Genomic DNA, 12,910 nt, shown 5'->3' on the forward strand with positions numbered 1-12,910 from the left:
AGATGTCAGCTTCAGCTCAGCCACCAAACTTCACAAGTGCCAATCTCCTAACTGCCATGAGAAGAAGTGGCCAGGGGAAGGGAGTTCTTCCATGTTTACATCAAATTCTGTTGAGTGCTTCCTTCGAATTAACTTTGCTGGGTGATATTAAATGTTTGTAAATACTCTCTGCAAAATTCACATCTCTCCAACGTCCTAACAGGCAGAAACTGAAGCCAGATACTGTCTCCTGGAACACAAAACTACAATCCAAGATGTGACATGATCTTTTGCTAAACCTTATATCCTATTATCCTGATGGGCATGGAGATTTCCTTGGGGAGGAAAGCTTATGTAGTGAAGCTGCACTCCCTTCCACTGCTTTGAGACCCAACTAGCAAAACCAATCATTGGCAGGTTCAGAGTTAATTGTATCATCATCTGCCTTGAACGCAGCATCCACCAGTGACAAGTCATCAACCTGAGTGGAGTTTTCCTTAATGATATATCATCTGAGTAGTTAAAGAACGCTTCATCTGGCACTAGCAGCTTTGCGTTCAGCAGGATTCAAGTGCAGAGTCCCTGACAGTGGAATAAGCGACCAAAGCAGAGTAAATAATTGTGGTGGGACACTGTCCAGACTCAGGCATTACTGACCTATTCCTAGAGCATTCTCACTAGTCATGTGTCAGTGAGATGCACAATGCAACGCTGTTTATGTAAGTCCTTCTTACAGGAGCGGGGTCTGAATAACAAGCGTAGCTTGCTCTAATAAAGACGGTTAAGAGTCTTAAGTTTCAGTTTCCCATATTACTACAGCACTGTTCATTCTCTAGGTCTAGAGATCCCTGTGCACAAGTCTCAGTTCTGGGGAGATCCCAGCATTGGGGTGCGCTGTGTACGTGCACTGGTCTTGATCCTAGGAGGCTCACAGTGTTTGGGCATAAGGTCTGTAGTGCACTAGTCTCGGGGGATTGCAGTGTTTGGGAGCACAAACTGCATGATCTGGTCTCGGTCTCAGGTGGAATCGCAGTGTTTGGGCTCATGGTCTCCTGGCCCTGAGCTGAATCTTCGTTGGATCCCAGCGTCTGGGTTCATGATTTCCAGGCCCTGATCTTGATGGGATCCCAGCTTTTTTATTAGACAAGAGATGCCTGAGGTCTCACTGGTCTCCACAGTAAGAAAGGGAGCTGGGGCATTAGTCTGAAGAGCAACGAAGGACAGAGCGAGGGAGACAAAACTCTTCCCAATGTGTGAGAGTAGTGGGAGGATGGGATGCTGCCTGTGACCAGCACTGGCACTGTGCTGAGAGCCTGGGGACACAGAGGCTGTAACAGGTTCTCCAAAGAATTACATGGTTCAGATTGTTCCTTGTGTGGGGTTTGAGAGCCCTTCTCTCACCCAAGGAAGCAGACACACTTAGCCCCCAGAACTTGATGTCTGAGGACAAAATAATTTTACTTAAACAATAACTTCCATTGATGGCAGTTTTCAAAGAGGTTTCCTGGCCCAGAGATGGTTTTATGCTCTCAGACTGGACAACCATTATGCAGGAGGAGCACAAGCAAGATCCCTCAGAGAGCAGCGGCTCTGCCTGAGAAGCTGCTGCAGTGGGGAGAAGTTTGTGTTTAATCTTTCCTGATAGTGGCAGTGGGATTTTCACTTTCACATGCACAGCCAGTATCAGAGTCTTCTCTGTTAAATCCCAGTTTGGTTCAAACCTTTGGGCACAGAGGCAGGATTGCCACCTTGTCCCTTGTCTCAATCTTTGCAACCCGTTGACGTGGATGACTCCCAGTAAATTCTGCACATATATATGTATTCCACAACCTGGTACTCACTATGCCCCATAGAGAATATCCGACTGCGTATTCTCTGCTCCCTGAGGCCTGCGTGTTAATTTCAGCCTCTACAGCATATGAGGGCAGAGCCTGTGAGAACTGCATGACTCCCATCATTAGAAAATTAATCTTCAAAACACAATCATAGAATCATTTGAGCCATCATTTTCTGATTTGTGGCATGGCCAAAAACCAGAGACTCATCTCCTTAAGAAAAGTGATTGAAGACACAAATAGGAATAGGTTTGCAGGCATCTGCAGGATTGCACAAAGGAAACATATGTACTGGTTAAATCTGTTCTGTTTTTCTTTTTAGATTTTACCAAGCTGAATACAAGCTGCTTAGGAGACAGAAATCCTAAAGCCATTCTAAAACTGCCAATAAGAGATATATTATGGGAATAATTGCTCACACCTGAGATCCTTGTGTGACTAAGTAAGTTGGAAATGGACTTTCCCTTTGGTGAGCTTACTTGGCATATGAGAGATTTTATTAACCCTGCCTTCTTCCTCCAGTAGTATTTGTAGCAGGAGTCATCAAGGGTGTTAAACAATGTAGTGTAAACCAAAATGTTCCTCTGCATTAGTTGAACTCAAATCAAAGTTTAAACTAAGTGAATATTTTCAAGTTATAAATTCCCCTTGAAATCTTTCTCCCCCAAGTCTATGCAGTTGACAGCAGGGCTAGGATTTAGAGCAGTACAATTAAGGCAAACAGAGAAAAGAACATGCAGAGGAAATCACAGATCTGTTCTATCCATGGAATGAATCCACATGGATTTAGACCTTATTATAGTAAGCTAGCATTTGCTCTTCTAAGCCCTGGGAAAAGTTGCTGGCCCTTTAAATAAACTGGTGTTTTGCTGCATTCAGAGTATTGTGCATGAAGGCAGAGGCCTCTGATAAGCCATGGTTAGTGTAATTATTCAATCTTTTTCCCTGAAGGGCCTCTGCATTGCAGCTGTCTTTTTTTTTTTTTTTTTTTTTTTGCTGTTAGCAATGCCCTAGTTTGTTCTCTACTGCAGTCCCCCTCCTCCACTTCCCCCACATCTCACACACTTCCATTTCATAAGGAGTTCTAATTGAGAGTTTGCCCACTAGCCAGCTCCCTGGGCTCACAGACAAGCTACAGGACAAAGGAAACTGCATTCCCAGTCATAGTGGCCATTTTCCACCCCTCTGCCATCTAAATTCACTAGTATTCCCAGGGAACTGAGCAGCGGGATTTTTAAATTTTTCCCTCCCCCTTTCTCTGTAATGAAAAGATGATTAATGGCTGCAGGGGACTGAGCTTTTCATCACAGCAGCTCCTGCTGGCAAAGACAGCTACAGGCATTATCCCAAGCACTGCTTGGCAGATCAGGATTTTCTAACACCAGTGAACTGCATGGTTCCTATATGCAAAGATGTCTCTGGTTTAATACGAATAGCAGGGGCAACTCAGGAGCACTGTTCCTCATCACTAACAGAGAATCTTCCCTAAATACTCCAGGACAAGACGACTATGTTTTCCTTGAGATTATTTTCAATATCAAGATTGTCTGTACAAGGATGCCTGTTTTGGTGGGGACATATAGGGTGGGATGTCCCAGTTCTCTGTGCATGTGTGTTTAGGGCCGCCCAGAGGATTCAGGGGACCTGGGGTCTTCGGCAGCGGGGGGCCCCTGCAGCCAAATTGCCGCCGAAGACCCGGTGCGGAAGAAGCTCTAGGGGCCCAGGCCCCGCGAGAGTTTTCCGGGGCCCCAGAGTGAGTGAAGGATCCCACTCCAGGGGCCCCGAAAAACTCTTGTGGGGGCTCCTGCGGGGCCTGGGGCAAATTGCCCCACTTGCCCTCCCCTCTGGGCGGCCCTGTGTGTGTTTTGGTCTAATTTGCTATGGGAGGTCTCTTAAGGGTTTCACTTGCACTGAGACATTGGCACATTCACAAAATTACTCTGTGCACCTGATAGAGAGACTTCAGATAAATTTGTGTGCTGAACTAGTTTAAAAAAACCATAAGAAATAAAAGGAAGGGATTCTGCACTTTTACTATGAGTATCCTGATAAACACATAATGGTCCATAATGTTAGTGTTGGAAATGATTTTGCTCTTTCTAATCTAGCAGCTAAACTAATTAATTCCATCTGAGGAGAGACCAATGGAGTTTGTTGCTGACACCCATCTTCTTAGTGTAGATGGACCCTTACAATACTAGTGTCCCAACCAGTTTCCTGATAAGGAATCTGCCAACCTACATCCCCCCTGCAGTTTCAATTGGATATGGTATTCTTCACCTCCCTGCCCTAAACTGCTGTGAACTGTTGTCCAAGTAGGTACCCTGTGCTGGGACACGTGTCGCAGTGCCCAACACTGGAGGGTATGTATGCACTACAAGAAAGTGAGGCCAGGGGATCTAAGACACAAACTGTGCAGATAAAGGTGTGCCAATACTGTGGCACTACTAAACATAGTAAATCAGAATTTGTACAGTCTAGTGCTCAGTCACAAATATGTGCAGCAGTTATTAAAGGCTCCAATCCTCCTTCCCACTCTTCCTGGCTCTTTCCAGAGCAATTTGCCTCCTGCTTTCATGAGCTTTAAATCCACATACATGCCAATGAAGGCTAGTTTTGTCCAAGTTTCCATTCTAGGTGTGTTTTCCCCCTGGCAAATTTTCTCCTTTCAGGTCCCCTGATTCACAATTTCCATTTCTCCCTGCTTGTTTCTCAGTTTTACTAAGCCTGAGGCCAAAGTATACATTTGCTCTTGCATATGTCAGCCTTGTAAATGGATATGCTGACCACTGCTGCAAGTTAATTAGGCTCATTCTGACTAACCCATGGTTACACAGTCATTTTTTAATGACTGGTCAAAACATGAAATATCAAGAAACTGATTGTTTGGATAACTACTTCTCAGCCAGTCCAGAGAATTTTTATCGCTCAACAGCTCTGCCTCTCTTTGCACATGAGCAAAGTGGTGTGACCGGGATGCTGGGAACCTTCATTCCCTGGTTAATTCCTTCGCATCAAACACATTCAAAATCTGGCACAGGTAGAAACTTAGACCTGGTAGTTTATAGTTTGGCAAGCACAGCTCACACTCAGAAGGAAGCCAGCCAGAGCTGTCAATTTTCTGTAATTATAATTCAGCAAAGATTAAGTGAGCCTTATAAATTAACTTTTATTAAAAGTACAACAATCAGAATGGAGACCTTTGATTAGTAAGACTAACTCTAATAACCTCACTCAGATCATGTGCTGGGATCAGCAGAAAAGCTGGAATAGCTATTAGAATTTCTTTGTTCTGTTTGAACTAAATGGATCTGTCCTTTGCTGTAGCAATGTGCTCAGACCCTGCCATCTGGCCCCCTTTCCACTCTTGGCCTCAGGACCCAAACTCTTCAGCTGAGATGCTAGCGAGAAACTGAACTAGATGCTCTTAGTCTTAGTGTAATAACTGCGGCTCATTTCTATCCATCTCCCTCCTGACCCTATCCTCTTTTCTCTGCACCTCTTTTCATCATATCCTTATTTAGGTTTTGTCTTGGCTCCAGGTCTGGCTCTGCCCTGGGGACTATTTCCAGCAAGAGCCTCCTCCTCTGTGCCAAGTTTCTTCCCTTTACCTCTGCCCAGATCCTTTCTCGCTAACCTGGGATCTACTGATAGTCACAGGAATGATGTACCAGCAGGACAGTTTAAAAGGTAATGAAGGTAAATGCTTAGCCTCTGAAGGAACTGAACATCCCCTCTTCCCATCTTCAGCTCTCCAGAGTCTCCAATCATTTAACTTCCAGTGCAACCAAAGGGGCAATCAGCTCAAGTAGCATTCACTCATTTGGGTTCCCGTCCCAGCGCCCCCAAATCTAACCTGATGCCTGCTGGTTAAAATTCAATGAAAGCAATACGCCCATTTAAGAAAGAAAACAGATGCACAATCTTAGCAACCAACATGTACATAAGGGATTTGATTATACTATGAAGGTTGAGTGCTACTTTGACCTATGATCAGCTTGCTCCATTGTGGGTGAATTCTCCCATCCACTCTTCCAGGTAAAAGTCAATGGGATTTAGGAGCCTAGGTCACTTTTGAAAATCAGACAAAGGGTCTGTCTCCACTGCAGCTGGGAGCGTGCCTGCTGGCCCAGACAGACAGGCTCATGCGAGCTCAGCTCGAGTTAGCGTACTAAAACTAACAGTGTAGATGTTGCATCTCCAGTAGAGACTCAAACTAGCCACCCAAACTCAGACCGAGGGGGTCTGGAGGGCTTGACAGCTTGAGCTGCCACCCAGCTGCAACATCCTCCCTGCTGGTTTCAGTGCTCTGGCTCGAGCTGAGCTCGTGAGAGTCTGTCTGCTCACCCTGGGAGACTAGCGGCCAGCTGCAATGTAGACATACTCCTAAGCAACGAGGTCTTGCAATGCTGAGTGGAGTAATGCCTAAATACATTTAAAAACCTGGGCCTAAGCTCTTTGAGGCAGTGATTTTTCTGCTTTTCTGTTTGTACAACTCCCAGTACCATGGGATGGGCCCATGATTCTGATGGGGTCCTTGGGGTGTTACTACAGTATCCATAATGATGATAACAATACTGCTTCCAGAACCTGCACTGCAGCTATTATACAGCTCTTAGCACTAGGTGCCCCTTAAACTTGGGTGAAGGGATTTCACACTATGGGGACCCCCGAGACAGGATCTTTCCACACATTTCAACATAATGACAATAACTTAGCAAGACACAAAAGAGCAGCCAACAGATAGAGCGTGACAAGCCCATAAATAAATCATGTGTGTGCATCAGAAATATATGACTCATCCTGCCAAGGAAGAGAGACGATTAACACAGCTAAGAGAATCAGACAGAGCAGACAAAAAGGAAAGACTGCACCACCAATCAACAAGAAGTAACATGCACAGTGATGTCCATCTCAGACAGAACAGATGAGCACGAGCCAAGCTGCCGAGGACACTAAATGCTCCTCCTGTGCAGCACAGTGGGGTTCCTTCTTCTCCTCACACCTTCCATGACCTTACAGAATCTTCTGCCACATGGCAAAATCCTGAGGAACCAACCCGTTACCTGAGTTCATCAGCACCAGTGATAGCCTGATGCCTACAAATCTCTCCTTGTACAGTGCAGCCATCCACATGGAACAGGCACCCTTTTCCAGCTCAGTGAAAAATATCTACAGCACATGCTGACTGCATGATTTTCAAATGCTCAGAACATGGTAAAATCAAACTCAGTTTCCTCCTCTGGCACATGGTCACTCACGGCTCCTCATCAAGGGCTATTTCCCGGCCCCAAACTGTTTTGCTGATAGAGCTCTACATGGAAAGGTCATAAGCATGTTTGCATTCCGACCACAGAAAAAGTGATTTTTCCACATGCTCACCCTGCTCAAAAATGGCTGATCCAGTAATGCCAAGACTTCCCAAAAGTTGCTTTTGGGTACAGACAAGACCTCGAAAATGTAGCCCCTCCCCCCGCATCAGAAAGTTATGAGAAACTGAAACCATGAGTACTCCGATAGTTTGGTGATGTGGGTGGGTGATTGGGTAGGTAGGTAGACAGAACTTGTGACCAGTACACTGTGCGACCCTATGCCCCACATTCTTCATATAGGTAGTGTTTTGATATGAATATGGCGTAACTAAGATGTGTTCTATGCAAGTGAGGTATCAGTGGAACAGTTATGATTTACTGAATATGATTATCCTATTTGTATGTATGTATCTTTTCTGTATGTGAAGTTATGAAGTTTTGCTATGTATGGGTTACTGAAATATATTATGAGGTTGGGAACACCCATGAGCAGCCTTTCAGGTACAACAGTAAAAAGGCCAAACAATGTTAATGACTTATTAAGGAAATGCACACAAGCACAAGGATTATCCCAGAATCTGTGGACAATAGAAACCTCTCAGAGATAGCACTACACAATGGGAACTGTTTGACCCAGGTCACAGCCAAAGAGGTTTCTAGCAAGTGGGGAGAAGATATAAAAGGGAGACAAGGACATCATGAAAGTACCTCACTCTCCCTGCAACAACATACCTGGAAACACCTGAAGGGCAAAGACTGAACTGTGGGAAGAGATGGTCCCAGGCTAGAAGGATCTTTAGCTTGTGTATGAAAACCTGGGAAAGCCAAGGCAACTTGCGTCTTAAAGAGTCTGCCAGCCTGTTTATCACTCAGGGTGAGAATTTGCTAATTTATATCCTACCTATCCAGTGTGTTAAACTCAGTTTGCGGTTTTTGTTTGTTTACTAAGGTCATCTGCATTGATCTGTTGGCTATCCCTTATAAGAATTTAAAATCTACCTCTTGTACTTAATAAACTTGTTTTTGTTTTAAACCCAGTTTGTGTAATTCATAATTGGGCGGGGGAGTGGGGGAAGAGCGGTGAATATCTCTTTCCACACTGAGGGAGGGGGCGAATTTCAATGAGCTCACGCTGTACAGTTCTCTGTGCAGCGCAAGACAATGCAATTTTGGGGTTTACTCTCCAGAGGAGGAGTGCACTTGCATGCTGGGCAATTCCTTAGGTGAAAGCCTTCCCATGCCTAGCTGATTCCAGTGTCTGTGTCTTTCTGCAGCTGAGTGTGTCCCTACCTGTGTGTGTGCCAGAGGAGGCTTGAGGGCCTGGCTTAGCAGGACAGGGTGAGGGAGCCCAGGCTGGTGGAACAGGCGGGCTCAGTGATACCCCAGTACATCAGGTAGCACTCCAGAAGGGGGGGCAACCCATCACAGGTGGGTAGGTACGTAGACAGAACTTGTGACCAGTATACTGCTATAATAATGGGGAATCATAGAAAGATAATGTAATAGACCACCAAAATCACACACACACAGGTTCAGAGGAATTATCTTTTCTTGGCTTTTCTGGCTCAAATGCAGCACGTACAGGGCCGGCTCCAGGGTTTTGGCCGCCCCAAGCAGCCAAAACAAACAAAACAAAACAAAAAAACAAAAAAAAAAGCCGCGATCGCGATCTGCGGTGGCAATTCGGCGGGAGGTCCTTCACTCCCAGGTGGAGTGAGGGACCGTCCGCCGAATTGCCGCCGAATACCTGGACGTGCCGCCCCTCTCCGGAGCGGCCGCCCCAAGCACCTGCTTGAGAAGCTGGTGCCTGGAGCCGGCCCTGAGCACGTACATACATATCACGCTCTCAGAAAGCAACCTAAAGTGGTTCCTACTGAGCTCTCTCTTGCATTCATTTTTATCTGTCTGAGATATTTGTAATGCATCAACCACGATAGTCTCTAGGTGCCATAAATATATGCTCTGCCATTACAAGACACCAGAGCTAGGCAACTTGCCCCATCTGACTGTCCCATCTAATCAAGCTCAGACTCATCATACACCATAAAGAAAGAACCTGATAAAGTTTGGGACTATCCAGATAGAGCAGAGAAGCCTGCCAAAGGCTTCCATGGACAATTTCCAAGAACAAGCTCCTGCTGGTTTGTGGCCAGTCTGAATCAGACTTGAGGCTGAGTTCAAGTGCTTCTGCAGTTTGAGTTGAAACAGTTCTAATTATTAGTCATGTCCAATGTGAATGTACTATACATCCTATCACACTAGTAAACTTATTCTACTTCAGACTGTTTTAATTATAAGAACTCTCTTATTTTTTAAAATAATATCCAATAAAGATGCCGCTAAAGGTGAATTTCCAAAAGCAAATGTTGTGTAATGATTGCCACATCTTTAGCAGACAGACAGAATAGTATGAGGTTAATTGACTAAAGCAATGGTTTTTAACCTGTGCTCCATGGGCCCCTGGAGGTCTGTAGACGATGCCTAACATTTCCAAAGGGGTCCACACCTCCATTCAAAATTTTTTAGGGGTCTGCAAATGAAAAAATGTTGAAAACCACTGGACTCAAGAGTTAACAGAACCAGTATATTAACCCATTATTTCCCATGTTCCAGTCTCCAATATGGCATATATTGCAGACATACAAGCTACTTCTCCCTTGACTTCTTTTATATAACTTACATCAGTTCTCTCTCTTTATTAGCTACTGGTTCTCTGAATAGTGGGGATTTTGCTAAATCAGATTTGCCCAATGTATTATATGAGAATACAAAAATCGTCAAATGAATGGATCAACAAACAGTGATGTTAGGACTTTTTCTAAAACTGGACAGAATACATTGCAGTGCCTAGCAAATCAAGACTCTCTCGTGAACTAAGGGATGAAAAAATGGTAACCTTTCCATGGTCTCTTTCCAGACTGTCAAGGTTGCTAACACAAATAAGTTACTTTCCCCAGGTCTCCAGGGCCTGAGCTGGAAGGCGCATCTCCTTGGGAATCACAGACAGGAAGAGAAATGAAGTGGCTGTCCAGTTAGTTAATGTTGGCAACTTGCCTACTGCTTAGCTGAAGAGAAAACCAATAAACTTCCAGCAGTCAATGTTTTACAAAAATAACTTGAGACCAATCACTGGATCAGTTGCTTCCTGGGTGCATTCAATAACAGCTGCAAATCTCTTCTCTTTCTTTCTCAACAGGTTTTACACCTACTGGCAGCATGTATTTTATGTGGCAACTCAGTTCTCCCTGGCAGGTATGCTGAACCCTTGAGAGTAGAGAACTCCCCTGCTTCCCTTTCTATACTTCTTACAACCCTGTTCTGCTGCAATCGGTCTCTTTTAAAATAATTTTTGAGGGGCACAGAATTACGAGATAAATATTAAGGGTAAAGCACGTATTCCCATTGAGGTTGCCATTAATTTATCAGCTCTGACATCTAGCAAAACGTAACCACATTCTATTGTGGTCAGTCAAATCAGGGCAAGAGAGATGGACTCAGCTTCAGACTGCCTGGCTAGTAACTAATGATTTTATAGTTTGTACCCCATTCCCACTAAGAATGGGGGATGAGGCAGCATCTTAGCATCTTTGAGAAAAAAAGCATGTCCTTGAACCATACATGCCAAAAAACATCTACCTCGTCCCTGCTCACAGATGTTGTGCAGGCCCATGAGAATTAGACTGCAATAGGATCCGAGACTCTCAGTTGCTGGGCATAATCTATGTCTGCACTGTTTAATAAATCACGATTTTAAAGTGAGATTTGGACATCATAAATACCACAGATTGTATCCATCAGATCTGCAGGTCCTGAATGCATTCAGAAGGTGTGGATCAGCCCTGCCGTGCTCTTGGAGATTCTCTCTCCAGGCACTGACTAGACTCACCATATCTGTATTTTGTTTAGTTCAGTGGTTTTCAAATCTGCTGACTATGTCTAAGATTTCCAAAGAGGTCTGCACCTCAATTTGAAATTTTTTTAGGGGTCCACAAATGAAAAAAAGGTTGAAAACCACTGGGTTAGTTACACAGACTTTTTTTAGCACAGAAAGGGGGAACAAATGGGACATTTTAGAATTTTCCCTGACAAGACGAAGCTCAGAGTTCTGACAGAAGAAGCAGCATGCCTGGGGCTGGCCCTGACAGTTGTGACCAGTCAGGCCCCTTTCTTTGGGACAGTCAGTTTGCTATTACACAGGAAGCATCCTCCCCTCCCCCCGAAAATGGATCAAACTTTGGGCCACAGGTTCCCCAGCTAAATATTTTGTTCACACCAAAAAGACACTGAGAAATTTCAGCAAATGTTCTCCGAAATGGAGTAATATTGAAACAATGAGCAAGAGAAACTCAGTATAGCTAAGACTCACCTCCTTTCCCCACCCCCACATGAGGAGCTGCTCTCTTTACTCCACTGTACCCACGTGTGGTAAACTTTGTTAAGGGACACTGAATACACTCCTTACCATCCAAGGACAGCCAGTCATGCTGGGAGGAAGGCAGGGTTGGTAGAGCTCTGGCTTTATATTCAAACACCACAGAGTTGGAGATGATCTGATTGTTGAAGGCAACTTGCAGAGTCACAAGCCCGGTATCATGAGCTAAAAACAAAGAACAAGTGGTAAGAACAGGGATTTCTCTGCAGGAATGCATGATTCAGTTTTGTTCTACGGCTCTTGTCATATGCAAAGGGAGAGAGCAAGAGCAGAAAGGGCATCTGAGAACAGTGTTTCTGTGCTTTGCACAGCTGGAAAGTCAAAGATGTTTATCAGGTTTATCTAACCTGGAGATATGCTGAAGACTGCAGACTCCATTGGCAGATTGACACAGATTGCACGTATGTTGGAGTGATTAAAAGATTAATAAATAACTCAGTATTATGTTATAACAAACTTTCATCTGACGCTACAGTGAAGTTGTTTTTTCGTGCACATCAAGCCAAATACTAAGCTCCAGTGCGAGGCCATACAAAGCCTCTGCAAAGATCCTGAAAGTGCCATACCTGATTAAGACCAAAGAGAAGGTACAGAAACTATGACATCTCCATGGGAGATGTAAAGGGACAGTAAGTGCAGCTCCTGGTTCCAGTTAAAGTTTAATGTTCTATGTTAAAAGGAAAAAACAAGACATTATTTTAAAACTAATTAATTCAGGGCTTCTAAATGAAAACTGGGATATGAGTTTACTAATGCACATCAACTCTCCAAAGTGCTGTTCGAATAATCTATGGGACAACACACACACAGTGGTGCAGCCCATAGAATACAAGGAAGCTCTCCTATGGATACTCTGGGGTGTCTCTGTTGTATTAACAGAAATAGCTTTGTACATGTGAGGAGAGCTTCCTTGGTATTCTATTTGCTATTATTACATATAAAACTTGTACAGAAACTTTACATAAGAACAAACTGCTTATAAAAGTGGAAAGAATGATGCTGAGGGCTGAAGCTCCATGGCTGATTGGTCAAGAGGTCTGGAGAAAGGGGCTGATCCTGATAATCTTCCTGTCTTTGTTTTTACTAGGAACATGGAGGTCAGTTCTCCATCCGGGCTCATGAAGGACAGGCACACTCTGTCCATGTACTTCACTGGGAGTTTTGTCTGAGTAAGCTCTACCTGGGCTCAATGTGGTTTTAAATATTCTTTTAGAAAATAGCTATCTAATGACAAAAGTGTATTGCCGTTGCCATTCTAGCTATGCCATGGAGGGAGCTGCTCCACTGACTTAATAGCTTAGACAGGACACTCTAGTCACCACAGTGGAAAAACCGTCATGGTAGGTGTTACT

General features: G+C 44.3%; 1 protein-coding gene across 26 annotated transcripts in view; it reads right to left on the reverse strand.

Annotated features, from left to right (window-relative positions):
• Positions 1-12,910, reverse strand: part of CAMTA1 (calmodulin binding transcription activator 1) — a 913,810-nt gene that overhangs the window by 90,229 nt on the left and 810,671 nt on the right. For all 26 annotated transcript variants that reach the window (XR_010594216.1, XR_010594211.1, XR_010594214.1 and 23 more), the window contains one exon: positions 11,589-11,723. Coding sequence is in view for 20 of the 26 variants with exons in the window: in XM_065574895.1 (XP_065430967.1) it covers positions 11,589-11,723 (135 nt within the window). In the remaining 6 variants the exon portion in view is untranslated. The remainder of the gene's footprint in view (positions 1-11,588; positions 11,724-12,910) is intronic.

This window comes from Chrysemys picta, chromosome 21 (genome assembly GCF_011386835.1).
Source record: "Chrysemys picta bellii isolate R12L10 chromosome 21, ASM1138683v2, whole genome shotgun sequence".
Lineage (NCBI taxonomy): Eukaryota > Metazoa > Chordata > Testudines > Emydidae > Chrysemys > Chrysemys picta.